General features: G+C 53.2%; 8 protein-coding genes across 8 annotated transcripts; 5 read left to right on the top strand and 3 right to left on the bottom strand.

The window, feature by feature from the left end:
- Window positions 1–513: 513 nt before the first annotated feature.
- MAK21 (RNA-binding ribosome biosynthesis protein mak21) lies at window positions 514–4,768 on the top strand (the record flags this gene model as incomplete). The annotated part of the gene is made up of 4 exons (XM_056207779.1): window positions 514–651; window positions 686–986; window positions 1,015–1,393; window positions 1,543–4,768. The coding sequence occupies 4 exons, from the start codon at window positions 514–516 to the stop codon at window positions 4,766–4,768; spliced, it is 4,044 nt and encodes a 1,347-aa protein (XP_056063754.1).
- An 81-nt stretch (window positions 4,769–4,849) lies between these two features.
- On the top strand, window positions 4,850–6,110 carry TRM61 (guanidinoacetate N-methyltransferase; the record flags this gene model as incomplete). The annotated part of the gene is made up of 2 exons (XM_056207778.1): window positions 4,850–4,909; window positions 4,938–6,110. 2 exons carry the CDS (start codon window positions 4,850–4,852, stop codon window positions 6,108–6,110), a joined length of 1,233 nt encoding a protein of 410 aa, XP_056063753.1.
- Window positions 6,111–6,951: 841 nt separating this feature from the next.
- MVES1_002958 (uncharacterized protein) lies at window positions 6,952–8,349 on the top strand (the record flags this gene model as incomplete). The annotated part of the gene is made up of 1 exon (XM_056207777.1): window positions 6,952–8,349. One exon carries the CDS (start codon window positions 6,952–6,954, stop codon window positions 8,347–8,349), a length of 1,398 nt encoding a protein of 465 aa, XP_056063752.1.
- Window positions 8,350–8,364: 15 nt separating this feature from the next.
- On the bottom strand, window positions 8,365–9,420 carry MVES1_002957 (uncharacterized protein; the record flags this gene model as incomplete). Its single annotated transcript, XM_056207776.1, has 5 exons — window positions 8,365–8,840; window positions 8,870–9,001; window positions 9,028–9,178; window positions 9,205–9,374; window positions 9,402–9,420. 5 exons carry the CDS (start codon window positions 9,418–9,420, stop codon window positions 8,365–8,367), a joined length of 948 nt encoding a protein of 315 aa, XP_056063751.1.
- Window positions 9,421–9,472: 52 nt separating this feature from the next.
- Window positions 9,473–10,909, bottom strand: CAC2 (Chromatin assembly factor 1 subunit; the record flags this gene model as incomplete). Its single annotated transcript, XM_056207775.1, has 1 exon — window positions 9,473–10,909. One exon carries the CDS (start codon window positions 10,907–10,909, stop codon window positions 9,473–9,475), a length of 1,437 nt encoding a protein of 478 aa, XP_056063750.1.
- Window positions 10,910–11,297: 388 nt separating this feature from the next.
- Window positions 11,298–12,236, bottom strand: MVES1_002955 (uncharacterized protein; the record flags this gene model as incomplete). The annotated part of the gene is made up of 1 exon (XM_056207774.1): window positions 11,298–12,236. One exon carries the CDS (start codon window positions 12,234–12,236, stop codon window positions 11,298–11,300), a length of 939 nt encoding a protein of 312 aa, XP_056063749.1.
- Window positions 12,237–12,330: 94 nt separating this feature from the next.
- MVES1_002954 (uncharacterized protein) lies at window positions 12,331–14,557 on the top strand (the record flags this gene model as incomplete). The annotated part of the gene is made up of 6 exons (XM_056207773.1): window positions 12,331–12,957; window positions 12,991–13,006; window positions 13,036–13,081; window positions 13,116–13,360; window positions 13,393–13,453; window positions 13,654–14,557. The coding sequence occupies 6 exons, from the start codon at window positions 12,331–12,333 to the stop codon at window positions 14,555–14,557; spliced, it is 1,899 nt and encodes a 632-aa protein (XP_056063748.1).
- A 512-nt stretch (window positions 14,558–15,069) lies between these two features.
- MVES1_002953 (uncharacterized protein) lies at window positions 15,070–17,772 on the top strand (the record flags this gene model as incomplete). The annotated part of the gene is made up of 1 exon (XM_056207772.1): window positions 15,070–17,772. One exon carries the CDS (start codon window positions 15,070–15,072, stop codon window positions 17,770–17,772), a length of 2,703 nt encoding a protein of 900 aa, XP_056063747.1.
- Between the last annotated feature and the right edge of the window lie 114 nt (window positions 17,773–17,886).

Below are 17,886 nucleotides of genomic sequence, written 5' to 3'. Positions count from 1 at the left end.
TGCTACCATCGTCGGTCTCGAGCATTATACAGCGTGGACTACCGACATGGACAAACTTATCAAATTTGGCAGTATTGTATGTATGGCATGAGCTATGTCTGACAACAGGATTATAAAGGCCAAGAGCTAGCGCAACAGCTCCTTTTTTTGATCTTGGTTACTTCTACGGTGCGTGCAAGATAGTTCGATGCGTGTGATGAGCGGTACCTTACTGTGATAGATTGTCGGGTGGTGCGCTGGCTACGTGCTTCAAGATATTGCCTATACTATATACGCGGTAGCGACAGGTGTTGTTATTGCTTGCTTGGTAGGCATTGCTATTGAATGCGCGTTAACGTACAGGTATGCATGCCTCCGTGGCCTATGTTTAACCGATACCATACCCAATGGCTTCCCACTGAATCCTCCTAGATCAGTTTTGGTCGGCACGGCCAGGGATGATGTCGTAGGTGTGTGCATAACTCCCCGTTTTCTTATATCCTTCGCTCGTCGTTTTCTCGCTGGAACACGACGATGTCGTCGTCCATAGAGGAGACCAAAAAGTTGAATAAACAGCTGAGCAAGACAGTTTTAGACTCCAAAAATGAGGATACACTTGTTGTACTGAAGCAACTAAAATTGATCGTGGAGCCCACAGAAGAAAATATTCGCGTACGTTGTCGTGTGCGTTTTATACTGACGAAAGGCGACAAAAATTGGCGTTGCTGTCGGAAAATTGCGTACACACTCTGATACACGTATTGCAGACTTGTCAAAGGAGCTCGTAAAGTCGTGGAAGCAGCAGGTGGAGAAACAGCGTCGTGATGGCAGTTCCAAAGAGAAGTCCAAAAAGGAAGAGCCTGCACAATCAAAACGGCAAGCCGCGGACGTAGCACAAAGTGTGTCCGACACGCCAGTGGACATTGACTTGGAAATTTTGCATGACAAGACGCGAAATGCGTGCTTGAAACTCTTATACTCGAGTTTGGAGCTCCAATCCAATGTCGGTACGTATATACGCTGCGCTAATAATAGACACGCAGCAAATATACAGTTGCGCTATGAGCATTGAGAAGGCCGCTTTTGAAAAAATTGGATCTAGTATCGTCAACGGTGACTATCGGTCCAAGGTGCGCAGCTTAAGCCTCAACTTGAAAGACAAAAACAACCCAGAACTACGCCAGCAGGTCTTGAATGGGAATATAACCGCGAACGATTTGGTTGTAATGCGCTCAGAGGATATGGCATCCAGTGCGCGGAAAGCTGAGATGGAAAGCATCCAGCAGCAAAATTTACACAATGCGAAAGGTGCTGAGGCACAAGAGGCGGAGACGGACGCGTTCCAATGCGGCAAATGCAAACAGCGCAAGACGCGCTACTACCAAATGCAGACACGCAGTGCAGACGAGCCGATGTGCGTACCATGCCATACTACTTACTTTACAGGACCACGTTTGTTACTTGTGTGAATTGCAACAACAAGTGGAAATTTTGCTAGTTGTGTATTGGTAGGCGTTCCTCTCGTGGCGAAACGCAATTATTTTAAATTTTGATGCGCACAAGCCCAAACATTTTTTTTACCATCGACTCTTCCGGCTGCGTTGCGATGGCTCGCGACTTTCGCCCCAAACACAAAGGCGTCGCCAATCTGGCCAGGAAGAAGCAGTATACAAGAAACCAAAAAGAGAATATTGACTCTGACGACCAACATATTCCTGATCATGTTTTATTACGAGAAGTGGAAGCGCTGGGCGGCTCAGTCGATGATGTCGCTTTGATGCAAGGAAAAAGCAGTGGCACGGCACCCAAGCTTAGTGACGCACAGCTTTCCTCAGAATTAGTCGCATTTATGGAGCAGGAAAAGATTTTAACCAAAGACAAAGCTGCACCTCAACCGGACGTCAAGCGGCCAAAGAGCGAAGCGCCAGGGCAGGCAAAAACGGAATCTGCTCCGAAGAAGCCGCATAAGTCGTTCAAGGAGAAGCGCACCGAATCAAATTCTGTGAAAGAAGCAAAGCAGAAACCGCAGCAGAAGCCGGCGCGTGCAGCACAGTCAGAGCAAAGCTCAAAACACAAAGTTTTTGACGGCGCGACGGCGCGAACTGTCCCCAGTGGCTCTTTGCATCTTGCTATTGAGCCAAGTTCGGACTGGGTCAAAATTCCTGCACCTGTATTGGACGTTCCAACAAAAAAGATTCCTAAGTTGGTGTCGGATGCCGCGGTCGATGCCCTTCATTCGCTCGGAAACCGGGTGCTGCAGGAAGAAAACGACATATATACCCGACTCAGCAACGGCGAGGGCGGCAAAAATATCAGACTGGGCTCGCTTGGGTTTTCTGACTTGCAGTTTGCGCGAACGCTGCTTGTGTCGAACAAGGCGAGCACACTTTCCGACAGGATTTCTGCCGTCACTTTACTTTTGCAAAGCAGTCCGTTGCATAACCTTAAGGCACTCGAGACGCTCATGGCGATGGCAGGAAAACCAAATCGTGAAGAAGCGAATCGCGCCACGCGTTCGCTAGCGGATTGGCTTGCTGTTGGCGGGGGGCTCGGCGCAAACAAACTGTGCTACTTCCGCGATCAGCCCGACTTGCCGCGCGCTGCCGCAGCCTTGGGCGACCCGTCCGAGTCACTGCATATATGTACTTGTTTGTGGGCATTTGAGGACCTCATGAAAAAGACGTACTTTGCGTTTGTACAGATTTTGGAGCGTCAGTCGCACGATACGCTGCTTTTCATGCGCCGCCAAGCAGTCACGCAAATCTTTACGCTATTGCGAGACAAGCCTGAGCAAGAGCACAATTTGCTGCGTTTGCTTACCAATAAGCTAGGTGACCCTGATCGAAGCGTTGCGTCCAAGGCGAGCACATTTCTCATGGAGCTTTTGCAGGTGCATCCAGCCATGAAACCAATAGTACTACACGAAGTGAGCGAGACGGTGCTTAAGTCACAGCACGTAAAGCCCCGTGGAAATGCGTCCCAGGCAGAGGGTGAAGTGGCCAAAGGCAACCAACATGCCACCTATTACGGCGTCCTGACCCTGAATCAAACCCTGTTTACCAAACAGGATGCTGACCTGGCGAACCATGTTTTTTCTGTTTACTTTCAGCTTTTGGATGTGTGTTTAGCACAGGGCGAGGAAGAAGAGAAACGCGATGCGAAAGTTGCGGATGCCAAGCCAGCGCCTGAAAAAAAGCGCTGGCGAAACCAGAATTCATCGCAGCAGACCGGTCGTGACAAGGTGAGCAAGGCTGCAACAGATGTGGATGCCAAGCTTCTTGCCGCGATCATCGCTGGAATTCGACGCGTTTTCCCATTTACCACGATGAGCACGGCTTCGCTTGACAAGCACTTGGAGGCACTTTTCCGTATTACGCACACGCACTCGTTCAACATTGCAGTGCAGGCTCTTCAGCTCATTTTCCAAGTTGCGATCGGCACTTCGAGTGATTCAGAGGGACCGACATTTTCGTCGCAAATTACTGACCGATACTTTCGTACGCTGTACGAGTCGTTGTTTGACTCGCGCCTCTCAACCACGAACAAGCTACCAATGTATTTGAACCTCGTATACAAGTCGCTGAAAGTGGATGTGGACCTTGAGCGTGTCAAGGCGTTCGTAAAACGGTTGTGCCAAGTGTTAGACATGCAAGAGCCTCCATTTATTGTCGGCGCTTTGGTTCTCTTGGGCGAACTATTTTCCGTCGTCCCTAGTCTGCGGTCCATGATCACAGAGCCAGAAGAGGAAGGATTCGAGCACTTTGTCGATGTGGCCGAAGAAGGTGAGCAGAGTGCAAGGCTCAAGCGTGCTGAGACTATTACATACGATGGGAGGAAACGCGATCCACGTTTTGCACGCGCCGGTAATACTGCTTTGTGGGACATCTTGCCGTTGGTTAACCATTTCCATCCCTCCGTGAGCCTCAATGCGAAGCAGCTCATTGACGGCAAAAAAGTCACGTCCAACCCTGATTTGACGCTCAACACTTTGATGCACTTTTTGGACCGTTTTGTATTCCGCAATCCAAAGAAGCAGAGTGGGCTGAAAGGTTCGAGTATTATGCAACCCGCGCTTGGTGGCGACTTGGATAACGACAACGTTTTGCGCCGCATGAATGCGCCGTTAAACTATGTCAACAATGCTGAGTTTTGGTCTAAGACGCCCGAGCAAGTTCCTGTGGACCAGCAGTTTTTCTTGCAGTATTTCCAGTCAAAGTTGAAACGCGCAGGGAAACCGTTTGCACAGACAGCCAAAGAGGAAGAAATTTTGTCAGACGATGAGAAAGAGGATGATGGTGGGAGTGTGGATTTCAGTACGGATGATGAAGACGAAAAAGAGATTTGGAAAGCTATGAAGAGCTCTTTGAAGCGTGAAGGGAACACTGAGGACATCGAAGACGACGACGAAGACGAAGACGAAGACGAAGATGACGATGACGATGATGTTTTGGACACGCTTGCAAATGACGAGAGCGATGACGACGTCGACGTCGACGACGGCGACGATGCCGGTGATTCCGATAGTGCCATCGATGAAGACGAAAACGATGCCGGCATGTTTATGGAAGATGAGGAAGATCTCATTCCATTTACGCAATTCGACACGGAAGCAGAGCAAGAGCCTGTACAGGTTGCTGGCCAGAAGCGTGCTGCAGATGAGAGCGATGCGCCCAAGTCCAAGAACCAAGCTCGTGCTGAACAACGCCGTAAGCGTCGTACGATGCCATCCTTTGCTAGTGCAGAAGACTATGCACACATGCTCGACTCGGACGACGATGGTGACATTTAGTTTTATAGGGTACGTAATAGTGATAGGCCTCTGCCTCCACACGCCTAATTTGGCATTTTTTCCAGTGTTGCCGCGTTCACCATGGCGACGAGTACGGCACGTTCAATCGTGGAAGACGGCGATCTGGTGATCGTGTTTGCCGTATGTACTGCACTTTTTTTGACTTCAGTCGCGCGACCGTCCACCGACTCCCCTTCATGTGCAAAAGGGTGAGCAGCTTGTCAATTTGTTTGGCAATTTTCCCCATGACGAAATAATAGGAAAGCCATACGGAAGCAAGGTGTTTTCCAAGAACCAACGCGGCTTTATTTACATTCTACGCCCTACACCAGAGCTTTGGACCCTTTCGCTTCCTCACCGTACGCAAATTTTGTACACGCCGGACATTGCATTCATTCTCATGAAGCTGAACCTTTCGCCTGGCGCATCGGTGATTGAGGCAGGCACTGGTAGTGGAAGCTTTACGCATGCACTGGCACGTGCCGTTGGACGTGGAGCACCTGCATGCGATGGTATTGGCCAGACCACCAGTGCGTGGAAAGCCGAAGCACCGATTTCCTCCCCTCTACCCCGCGGTCCTTGCGATGGGCGCGTATGGAGCTTTGAGTTCCACGCGGAGCGTGCAGAGAAAGCTCAGTCAGAGTTTGCGGCACATGGGATAGATCGCACTGTACTGTTGGAGCACCGCAATGTATGCAAGGATGGTTTTGGTGTGGACCATGCAGCGGATGCGATTTTCCTTGACTTGCCGGCGCCATGGGACGCTGTTCCCTTCGCATTGGATGCATTGCGCTCAGATGTAGCCACGCGTATTTGCTGCTTTTCCCCGTGCATTGAACAAGTGTTGCGCAGTGTCACGGCACTCTCTGAGCATGGCTTTACCGACGTGTCTACGTATGAGAGCTTGATTCGCACGCACGAAACGCTGACCAACGTCGCCCCGCTGGAACCCATTTCGACCGTCGTGGAAAAGATTTGTGCGAGTGAACGGAAGCGTGAAGGTCGGCGCGAGATGCAAATTGCAAACTCGCGTCTGGAGCGCGAAAGACGACGTGCGGCCGAACCTGTCGTACAAGAAAACGAAACAGCCAACGAAGCCCAAAAATTGGACATCTCGCTGAAACGCAAAGCAGACGACGAGCCCGACGAGACACAATCTCTAGCGATGCAAGCCCAGCCCAACATTCAAGGACCACCCGCCGAGATGCTCTTCTCCGCCGGTTTCCGCCAAAAAGTAGAGCGACGCGCGGTTCATATGGCCAATGTTTGCTCGCGGCCTTACCCCCAAATGCGCGGGCATACAAGCTACTTGACATTTGCTACCTTGTTACCTCGTGACTAGATGTATTATACCCTTGTAGGTCACCAAGAAACACCTTCTGCGCCTCTTGCATCGACCGTGGTTGGCGCTGGTATCCTAGACATACTACGAAGTGTTCGGCGCTCGAAGCGCGGCTGCTTTGCGGCTTGGATAATTCGACCTGCGCGAAAAAGCGCCGCAGCTGTGCAAGCAGTAATCGAGCTGCATCTCCATCTTTGTGCACAAAAACCTTTGCAAGAAACGTTCCGCGATCCCGGAGCATACGCAGTGCCATGGAAAATGCCGCCATGAGCAGCTGCGACTGGACGTACTCGTCCAGTGGCTGTATTCCGGTCACGTCTGGAGCGCCGTCACACACAATCAAGTCGGCAAGCTGGAATGTGCTGCCGTATTGTGCTTTACAAAACGCTTGTTCGATAGCATTGACGGTCTTGTCTGTAGTTATGTCGCCGACAATTTGGGTGACGCCTTGTAGCGGCGCCATCGCCTGCAAATCGACAGCGACGATACACGTACCAGTGTCACCAAGCGCCCTGCTCAGGACTTGGCTCCATGATCCCGGTGCTGCACAGAGGTCTATTACATAGCCGGGTCGATTAGCATCGCGTACCATGGCTGCATACACGGCGCAGCCGATTTCTTCTCCCAGAATCTCGCAAAGGGCATTGGGAGTATCGCCGATCTGGTGCGCTAGCGCATTTCCGACAAGACCAAACAGGTTATAATGTGCGTCTAATTGCAATAACTTGTACGCGGACCGGGCACGGTATCCCTCCTGCTTGCCTTGCCGATAAAAATGGTCCCTGTGGTCCTTCGTGGATTTCCCCATTGGATGTGGAGGGGCGCGAAGTGTGATCTTCGCATGGACGCCAACCCAGAGATAGCAGAGAAACGGCGCGCGCGTGCGGCGAAGAAATTACAGCAGAAGCAGGCGCATGCTCAGGCCAACGAAGAGTGCACACAAGCAGATGCCAACATTGCATCGCTCATTGCCCCCCGCACGTGGATTTCTGTGCGCAACAGCGAGCAGCATGGGCGGCGTGTAAGGGTCGTAACGTGGAATATACTAGCACAATGCCTAGTTCGCCACGAGCTTTTTCCCGGAAGCGATAACCTCCGTATAAAGTCACGTTTCCCTGGCATTGGTGCTGAGCTCCGGTCGTATGACTGGGATATTGGTTGCTTTCAGGAGGTAGATAACATGCAGCACCATGGCGAGGTGCTGCGCAAGACAGGCTACGCATACCAATATGAGCGTGGTTATGCGAATAAAGCACATGGCCTTTTAATCGCATGGCGCAAAGAACCCAAAGAAAAGCACGCACACTTTGGCGAACCGTTGTTTTCTCGTACGTTGCATCTGGACGACGCCAATCCACTTGCCGCATTCCCCGATAAAGTTCCCCCGCACGATCCAACGTTTCTATCGAGGATAACGCGTAATATTTTGCTTCTGGTGGCATTGCCATTTGCGGACGGGCACGGTGGTGTGCTCGTTGCAACATCGCACTTGTTTTGGCATCCGCGGTTTGGGTACGAGCGAGTGCGCCAAGCGGGCATTATTGCACAGGAAATTGCGTCGTTTCGCAAAGAACATGCGATGTGTGCACCATGGCCTGCCATATTCTGCGGCGATATGAATGATCAGCCACACTCTTGCATGTACAGCATGCTGACGGGAAAAACAGAGTACACGGAAGCGATGGATGCAGAGCTTGCTTCTTCGCGTATTGTGCATACGTCTGTTGACGAAATGCGTGGGCTGCGTACGGCAAACTATGCGGCCACCATGACCGAGAACGGCGACATGGACCGCGTATTGGGCCGGCACCGTCTGCCAAAAGAAGGCGAGCTTTTGACCACAGCACAGCTACAGCGTCTGTATGCATTCCCGACGCTGAATCATCCCGCATATATGCGTAGTGCTTATAGCACAGCGTACGCACATCTCGACACGGACATACCCCTGGAATTTTTTAAGGATCGCGGCACGGTGTCGGAGCGTTACGACTTGGAAAGCATGCCTGAACCAAGCGATCCACGCCAGCTGGCCAGCACCGAACCAAAGTGGACGCTGTACTCGCCGCTGTTTCGACTTACGCTGGACTATATTATGCTTGTTCCGAGCATGGACGGCACATACCCACGCATCACGGCGCTGCTCCCTATCCATCCCTCTTCCCTTCTCGCCCCGGGATTGCCACGCCAGACCGTTGGGGCCTCTGACCACGTCCTACTGGGTGCGGAGCTTGTTTTGTAGGTGCAAAGCACATTTCTAGTCTACTCTTCTAGCATCGAGTGCCGCATTTGGCACAAGACCTAGCTCTCCCAGCGTTTTGGTCAAGTCTATTTCCGTGTAGACACGGCGGGGGTAGGGCGTAGAAAATTCCATCTTTGCCGCTCCGCCACTCAAGCCGCCATTACGTACTGCAGATGCAACGTCTGATAACACAGCATCGACACTGAAAGTGCCTGTCCACATGCCACCCGGCGCACGCACACGAATGCGCGTCTCGGTCGCCAAGCTTGGCTTTTGCACAGCAGGCGCAGAGGCAGGGGCCGATTGCACCACTGGATCAGCACGACCCTCGCGCATTGCTTTTTCGCGCTCTGCCTTATCTGCGCGCGCGCGCTTGTCCTCCTCGATTTGCGCACGTACACGATCTCTTGCGCGCGCCTGTTGTGAGTGCGTTGCTGTACTTACATCCTCAATTTTTTCGAGGCGCTTGCGCTCCGCCTCCTTGATACGTTCTGTTGTAAATATCTAGCGGCATACATACGCTGTCGCTCCAACTCGGCACGCGCTTCGCCACCTTCTTGCCCTGCCTTGCGCCGGATGATCTCATTTGCGCGCTGTGCTTGCGCATCTTCGACGGCCTTTGCAGTGCGCTTCTTCTCCAAACGTGCACGCACTTATGTTAGTGATGCAGCAACGTACACTCGGCAAGCCTAGCTTCCTTTTCTTCCTGCGTGAGAGGCTTCATCTCCTCGGAGCTCTCGGCGAAATCCTCGTGCCCTGACTTTTCTGCATGGTACATGGCGAGGTCCATATCGCGGAACATCTTGCTGCACTCACCGCACCGAATAGACTAACATAAGCAACACATGCACCTACCTTGGGCTTTTCATCGTCTTGCTCGGCTTCCTTGCCTTGCTCGCGCCAGTTTTCCGGCATGGGTGTATCCTGGTGCTCCTCGAGGTGGTCCAGTGCGGTTTGTAGTCCGCTATTACCCGAGGCATGCAACGCCCAATCGACGCGTTCGGGCGCAAAGCCCATTTCAAACACTAGGTTCAGTTTCGCATGCTACGCACACGTCTCACGGTCACTCATTACGTCGCGCGACAAGCCGCAGGTTCGCACGGGCGTCTTTCTATGCACGTGACTATGGCGGCAGCGGCCCCTCAAACGTGAGCGCAACGCGGCGTTTTTTAGAGGGCAACGCTTGCGTTCCTCCTTGAACAGGCTCGGGCTGCGTAGGCTCGGGCGCAGCGGGTATCGTAGTAAAGGCCTCAGAGCGTGTTTCTTTCAGAGCAGGTTGTTCGGCGTGGGCAATGGGCTCACCAAGCTCGTTGTAGTCGAACACGGCGACGGAGCAGTACCCGTCGCTGGACGACATCATGAGGATTTGGCCGTCGGGCGACCAAGACAAGTCCGTGAAGGACGCATAATGTAGGTTACTGAAGCAGCACAGCGGTCCTGATTGTTGTGTATCGTAGATCCATACACTTTCATGTGTAGCAACTGCGTACACCATGCGATACGGAAGTGCAAACATGGAAATATGTGAGTCGTGCGACTTCTCCGCTTCTTTCGCTGGACATGATGCCGCATTTTTCTCTGTGCCGCACGGGCTACGCTTTGGCACGCGCAAATGGTACAGGATGGGTGAAAAGCGCACGGCAACGGTCGCGGTCTTGTGCCCAGGTAGTGCCGCAATCGGCGCACATGCACGCCTAAAATTGCCGCGTGCGTGAAGGTATACGGCACTGGCCATTACGTCTGGCTTCCCTTCCGCATTGTATTGCAAAAACTGCCCCGTCGGTGTCGCTAAAAACGCGCCGTCCGGCGAGAAGGAGAGGCGACGGAAAAAACTGCTGTATCGATCATCTCCGTAGAGTCGTTGCGCTGGCGTACCAGGCGCGGCGGGCCGGGCGTGCAGGTTGTCAAGCCTTGTGGTCGGACCCAGCGATGGATGTTGTGCAAGTCGCGGCGCCTGCACTCGTCCATCCGCTTGTGCATTGGGCCGCACACATCCCTGTGTCATATCCATCCGAGATTGGCGACTTGCCAAGTGAGGATCCAGCGCCGTAATCGAGCCGCGCTGAAGGTCGTACATGCACACGCTGCGATCACTGCTTTCTGTCGCAAGGAACTGGTTTCGCGGATCCCATGCAACTCCTTGTACGTAGTGCTGGTGGTCGGAAATGGATTTTGCCACTGTCCCGTCGGCAACATTGATGATCCTTGTGGTAAAATCCGTGCCGCCAACTGCGAGCAATCGCCCGTCCGGACTCCACGCCATATCGTATAATTCCTGTGCCGATGCACGCACCATAAGTCGGACACGCCATACCTCTTTTTCAAAATGCTTATCAGGTTCCGTAGAGGCACTTTCTCCAAACGAAGGGCGCGCTGAATCGCTGCGCACCCAGAACAATACGTTTCCATCGTCACCAGCGGAGGCGAGAAGCTCACCAGACGGAGAAAAACGGACAACGTTCACAACGCCAGTATGTCGTGCAAGTGTCGCAGCATATTCGACACGCGGCGAGTATGGTTTCGCACTCTCCGACGCGGCCAGCGCTGCGGGCGAGGGCATATTGGGATGTATAATCCAAATGCGCACATTGTTGTCGCCGCCTGCTGTCGCAATGCGGCAGCTTTCACCACCTGCTAGTACTGGTGCTTGTACACTGCTCATATCACCATTTTCACACGCGAGCGTTTGGCCAGGAGGAAGACCGGCGGCTTTCGTCAGTACGCGTCAAGTACCAACCTTGTCCCATATTATGGTCGAGAACCGTCGCAAGCCGCGGGGCCGGAAAAGGTTGTATGGCACATGAATAAATCGGTAGTGTGTCGTGCCATCGTATTTCAAAAGGGACACAGCGCACCATGCCGCGCTGCCTGCGTTTGGACAAGAAACGGCGAGGCGTGGGTTTGCGACGTGACGCGCCTCGGCCGATGAAGCCTCCACAAAGTGTGCGCTACGCAAGGCTATGACGGGGTCGGAGGGGAAGCTGCGGCGGCATTGTGCGCGCGTCTGCGCCGGCAGTTGACAACTGCGCGAGACGAAGCTTAGCGTCAATAATACCAAGTCCCGCTGTAAACTGCTCGCGATTTAGTCCCGGAGTGTCGGGATTTTCACCGGCGACCGTGCGCCATATCTCGGCGAGGGTTGTATTCGGCAGCTTCGCACGTTTCCATACAATTCCAACGGTTTCCGCTGGTACAACAACGTTACCATCCACAGGAATCGATAAAGATTCAAAACATGCTTCGTATCGTGAGATAGGTGTTGGTATGGCGAGTGGGGCAGGTGTTTCACCAGCAGCTAACTCGACAGGCACATCAGTGTCGACTAGCGCTTCTGCGCTAAGAGGAACTGTTTCCAGAATCTCGGGGGGCTGCGCGTTCGCGGTGCGTTTCGGAACGATGGGCTTGGCGCGCGCGAGAGTAGGCTTCGGCCTGTCGTCGCTCGGGACGTCATCCGTAGGTTCTAGCGTGGTATTTGCACCTTTTGCTGACGCATCCAAGCTAGCAAGATTGGCCGGCTTGCTGGTCGTTTCTGAGCAAACTGAAGCGCTTTTGACTGGTTTCGGGCCTGTGCGCGGTTTCGGTTTTGGCGTAATCGAAGGCTTAGGCTTCGGTGCGGTAGGGTCGCTTGTTGGTGTTGGCACACCTTTAGCACCTTTGTCCGACAATGTCATATTTTCGCTGGTCCGCTCCTGAGCTTCTGCAAGTGCTTCTTTTAGGGACGCTACATCAACAGTAGCGTCTGTGGTTTTGTTGCTATCTGCACTTGCTTTTCGCACGGGCGTAGCTACATGAGAGCTCTCTGATTCCACATTCTTTTCAAACATCGCGCGAAGGTTGCGCACGCCTTTGGCTGGCGTCGCTTCTGCGTTGCCCGCATCGCTGCTCATGGCGAGTAGCAACAATGGAGGTGAATGTGATGTGGAGGCGTATGCGGAGAAACATGCGCGGGCGCTGCTGCTTGCTTTCCACACAGAGAGTGCAATGCCGTCACCATCGATTGCGTCCGAATTTTATCCGCCGAAGCCTCAATGGTCCCCGAAAGAGATACCGAGCCAAAAAGGTCGCATTGCAATTGTGACGGGGGGAAATTCGGGCATAGGACTTGAGATTGTGCACTGCCTTTTGCGCAAAGGCGCGAAAGTATACATTGCAGCGCGCAACGAGGCGAAGGCGCGCAATGCATTTGTCGCATTGCACAAGGATGGTGAAACATATGCTGGCGCAGTAGACTATTTGCACTTGGATCTTGCAAGCTTCCGGAGCATTGAGCAGTTTGTCGCGGAGATTTCGCGTAAGGAGTCGCGCTTGGATTTACTGTTTAACAACGCGGGGCTCTTTTTGCCGAACGATAGCGGCACACTTTCTGCAGAGGGCGTTGAAATTCATATGGGTGCGAATGCTCTGGGGCCATACTACTTGACGTTGCTCTTGCTTCCATTGTTGCGTGCATCGTACAAGCACAATTCATCGGTGCCGCCGCGCGTTTGCTTCACTAGCTCGATGGGTCACCGACTCGCCTCACGAGGCTTTGATCCAAAATATCCATCAGGACATTCTTCACCTATATCGCTTGTATCTAAGCAGCTAATGGCGTATGCGTGTAGCAAGGTGCGTTGGCCGTCAAGGAGCACTGACTAGCAGATGGACAATATTCTCAGTACGCACGCATGCTACGGCTGACCACAGTGGCAAATAAGTTTCAGCGATCTTTCGCCAATGACGGAATTATCTTGTGCGTTTAATACAGTACTTTATACTGACCGCAGTAACTCGTGCAATCCCGGTAACATCAAAACAAGCCTTACTAGGAACGCGAGCAATCTCTCCACGCTTTTCCTTAACCATTTTATCAACCCCGTCTTTCTCCACTCAACGGAGCTTGGTGCACTCACACCACTCTACGCCGGTACTGCGTCACTAGCAGGTGAAGAGGGCGGGGCGTATTTTGTGCCTTGGGCACGTTTTGGAGAGCCGCTGCCGATTGCATTGGATCATAAAGTCCAGGATGAAAGTACGTCAATGTGAACATTTCTAACATGCTAGTGGCTGCCTACTTTGATGCAATCATAGCGCGTCATGGACGCAATACCGACATTGCACCGCAGTAATAAATGTTTATCCTTTCCACTGCGCCCAGTTCACCGCAGCAATCTGGTTTGCGGACGTGCGTTTCCGAACTCCGCGGATGTGCATTTGCACGTGGGGTAATCGAGGAGCGACCCCGCGCACTGTTTCTTCATTCTACCATGTCCTCCCTATACAGTGGTATATTCCCGTACGCATGCTAATATGATTAACATATAGTCCTAAGGGCTCATGGACGCCGAAAGAGATGCCCAATCTTACCGGCCGCATTGCCATCGTTACCGGTGGCAACACGGGCATCGGCTTTCATACTGTCGAGGAGCTTTTGCGCCAGAACTGCAAAGTGTACCTTGCAGCGCGCGATAAGACGCGCGCGATGGATGCGGTTGCCAGGCTTGGTGCGCAAAACCTGCCCGGCACTCTCGAATATCTCCAGCTGGATCTTGCTCGGCTGCAAAGCATCAAAGACTTTTCTACGCAGTTCCTCTCAAAAGAGTCGAAACTGGATCTCTTGTTCAACAATGCAGGCGTGATGCTTCCCAACGTAGGACGCACAACCGCAGATGGATACGAACTTCAAATGGGTACTAATTCGCTGGGGCACCATTACCTTACCGAACTTCTTTTGCCTGCGCTGCGCAATGCCAAGAAGCTAGACCCTAGCTTTGCTCCTCGCGTATGCTTTACTTCGAGTATTGGCCACCACTTTGCGTCCAGTGGGCCGTTCAATCCTGAAGATGTGAGCGGAATGAAGGCTTCTCGTTTGATCGTCCTCCCAGAATGGACACGCGCGTATGGTGCCAGCAAGCTGGCCAACATTTGGTCTGCAAAGTGGTTTCAACGCCATTATGGGGATAAGGAGGGCATGTTGTTCACTTCTGTTCATCCCGGCAACCTTCGCACCGAGCTGACACGCGACTATCGCGGTCTTACCGGTTTGTTCATGCCCATCATCTCTTTCGGTTTCTTGTATCCCTCAGAGATGGGCGCTTATACGCAACTTTACGCCAACACTTCGCCCGAGGCTACAGAGGGTGGTGCTTATTACGTCCCATGGGCACGCAAGATCGAGCCCAGCGCAATTTCTCACGACGAAAAGTCTCAAGAAGCTTGTATGTCCTAGTCTTTTTTACTTACTTTTAGTTGCACAATGGTGCAAGGCCCAAGTGGCGAAACATGTAGCGCCCGGCGTATCCGTATAGTTTAAGTTTGTATTGTTTGTTTTATTCGACACCGTTTTGGATGCGCACGCGAGACATGGTCAATTTTGGATTGGTCATCGGAATGCGCTCGTCCAATCGCCACGTTGCCTCGGCCTAAGTAGGCCCTATTGCACATAGATCGCCCATGGCTCCGCGAAAAAGAGTGGTTCATTTTCCCAGCGCACCACATTGTTTGTGTTGCGTCCGACCCACCTACAACTTATGGATCATCCTCTCGGATACACCCATCCTGTCTTCCAGCGCGTGCCTTCTGCTGCGTCTTCCTTTAACTGCTCTGCTGCTGCGCTGCTTTTCCTGACCGAATTGAACTCAGAACCCCCCTAAAACACTGTCTTGCTTTTCAGTGTCAACGTGATCAACACGTCTTTGACCCTGTTTCCTCTTGATGGTTCAAGCTGCATAATTTTTGATCATGACGCTTTTCCCAAACTTTTCGCATTCTTCCCAACCTACCCATTCCACGGGTAACGACGCGGCAAGCAATATCCCTGCATCACCGATGCCAGACGGCGACCACGAGAACGGGAAATGGTTCGGAAAGCGACCTGGCGGCATTTCCCTTGCCGCGCTTACCCGCAAAGCCACACACACACAAGAAACACCGTCCACGTCGCCAACAGGCTCAAGCGCGCCTAATTTTAAGCCAATTGAGAATGCCGGGCCGAACGTGGTGGACCCATCGCGTCTCTCCGAATTTTCTTTGCGCTTGAACGAGCTGGTGAACAAGGCATTTGTATCTACCAAGACTTCTCATGCGCCAAGCACGCCGATCACCACTACGTCGCCTTTTACAGGCACGATTATCTCTTTGCCGCGGCTCCAAACTATCTCGTACGAGTCGAACCATTTGCCCGACCGTGTCAAGGTGATCGAAATGACACGGCTCGTCATCAACGAGCTGCACACCGCCGCGGCAGTGGACCCGTACTTTTTACGCGCCGTTGCGCGCTCAGTGGTCAAGTCTGTGTCGCAGTTTGTGGTCCGTATCGAGGCACTGATTGTGCCTGTGAACCGCGGTCCCAATGTGCTGTTTATTCCAGCGCACGGTAAGGCTGCGCAGCATCTTCCTGCCGCGATGGAGTTTAACTTAGCGCTCATGAGCTTCGAGTGGATTGTCGAAGAGAGCCTTGAGCGATGCCTCGATGGACTCCCCCCCCTGGCACTTTTGAGTTCGCCCAATATTCTAGTTCCTACTACCAGCGAGGGTCAAGCTATGCCGCGGATGCCACCGTTTGTGCACGAGATTTTGTCGCCGCTACAAGAGCAAATGGAGGCAAGTATCATCCACGTCGTCCAGCCTGTTCTCGTTCAAATCAAGTCTGGACTTGCGGCGTGCATTGCACGCGGTAATCCGCGGCCGTTTGAGCCACAGCGAGCATCCTCGGAAATGCCGTATCCCGAGTTTAGCGAGTATGCCTCGTACGGAAGGAACGCGCCGCATGTACCATGGCTCAAAGAACTCGAGGACCGGTTGGACGGTGCGTACCGACTTTTGTCTTTGCGTATTGTCGAGCGCTGCGGCCAAGATGGACACGCCTGGTTTATTTCTGTTGCCACACACACGATCTGGAAAGGGCTTTTGTCCATTACCGCGCGCTCTGTTTTTGCGCCGACCAGCGTTGTCGAGTCGCAATTTTCGCACACCTTTGGCCCCACTCCGAACAACTCGGACAGCAGCGCGATCCTAAACTCGTTACTGTCCGGTGAGCCAATGCAGAACAAGCGCGTGCCGACACCCACGCAGCTTGCCCATGCACTGCGCATGGTCGGCAAACCTCACAGCCACCGCTTCCGCAAAAATCCCGGGGAGTCGTTCACTGGCACACACACCCCAGCTGAGTCTGCGCTTCCTTCTGTCGCATTTGACGGGTGGAAATCGCACTTTATGCTTCCTGCGGACGAGTCTGTATGCTACGTGGTCAATCCACTACTGATTGCCGAACAGTTGCACGACCTCCAGGTGTTTGAGCGCTTAATGAAGCAGTTTTGTTCGCATCTTTTATACCCCGAAGAGGCCAAGAAGCCCGGGCGCTTTGGCTCTCGTGCGCGGAAGCACTCGGGGAGTGACAGCGACCCCGGAAAAACAGAGCACCGTCCGTCCTCGGCGCAGGAATACGCCGAGGGCGATGCTTCTTCCGAAGAAGCACACGAGGCCGGCCATGGTGACGAGGATCTTGCCTTGGCCGCGCTGCGCGAGGCGTTTGAAGCGATGCGAAGCACCGTCATTGTCCTGCGCACCTTGCTGCAGGAGCCAGACTCGCTGCAGCACCTAGCAATGGTGACTCGCCAAAAATCCAACTCTAGCGAGCATCTGCTGTCTTCTGCGGCGCACCACGCATTCAACGTCATACCCCCCCTCCTTTTGATTCAGATTGCGTACTGCCGTATCCCCCCTATCTGGTCTGGACGGAATGCACAGTGCGACTGTGACTTGCTCCTCGAGGCGCCGCCCAGTGTGTTTGGACGCACATGGAGCGAGTACGACGCTGCGCTTCCTGGTTTTGCCGCAGGCGAAGCCGCAGCCGAGTCACTTGCGCATTTGTACGGCCCTGTTCTTGCACGCACATTCAGCGCGCTAGTCGATCAGTGTGCAGATGCGGATCCATGCGTGTTGCACGACACAGACACTGCCTCGCTTCGCTCTGTATCCTCCAACGAGACGGAACAGTTGAACATAATGACACGGTCCGCTCCCGCGCTGGAGAATTTGAGTCTTTCTGAAATGGATAGCGGTCTCAATACTCGCTCTACTGGACCGGAGAATCATGCATCCAACATCACGAAACAACTGCAGGCTCAAGGCAGGTCGCGTTCCATGCACCGCACCGCTGTATCCAACCGGTTTTGGCGGCGTAACTCGTCGCAAGGCAGTCAGCATGGCCAAGTGCCGCATCCACATGCGCTTCCGCCGCGGATCTCTCGCGCTCACGCTACGACAGGGCCTCACAGGCATTTGCGAGGCAGCAAGCAGCGCGATTCTTCGCCCCCCAGCAGCTCTTTGCCGCGCAGCACCACCTACACGCTTGCGCAGATGCAGCGAAATGCGCTGAACATGTTTGACAGTGTTCTATTCCGTGTTAATCGCACGTTTGGCAGGTCGGGAGGTGTGCCGTAATAGTGCCGTAGATACGCCGCCGTCTTTGTACGCCGCTTTTAGGAATTGGACCGTGCAATAGTTTGATTTGTAATCCATATGAAACAGAACGCCTAAATTTTGTCGCGGTGTGGG

Source organism: Malassezia vespertilionis, chromosome 6 (genome assembly GCF_029542925.1).
Source record: "Malassezia vespertilionis chromosome 6, complete sequence".
In the NCBI taxonomy this organism is placed as follows: domain Eukaryota; kingdom Fungi; phylum Basidiomycota; class Malasseziomycetes; order Malasseziales; family Malasseziaceae; genus Malassezia; species Malassezia vespertilionis.
Note: the sequence above shows the minus strand (reverse complement) of the source record. Positions and strands in the feature narration are given on the sequence as shown.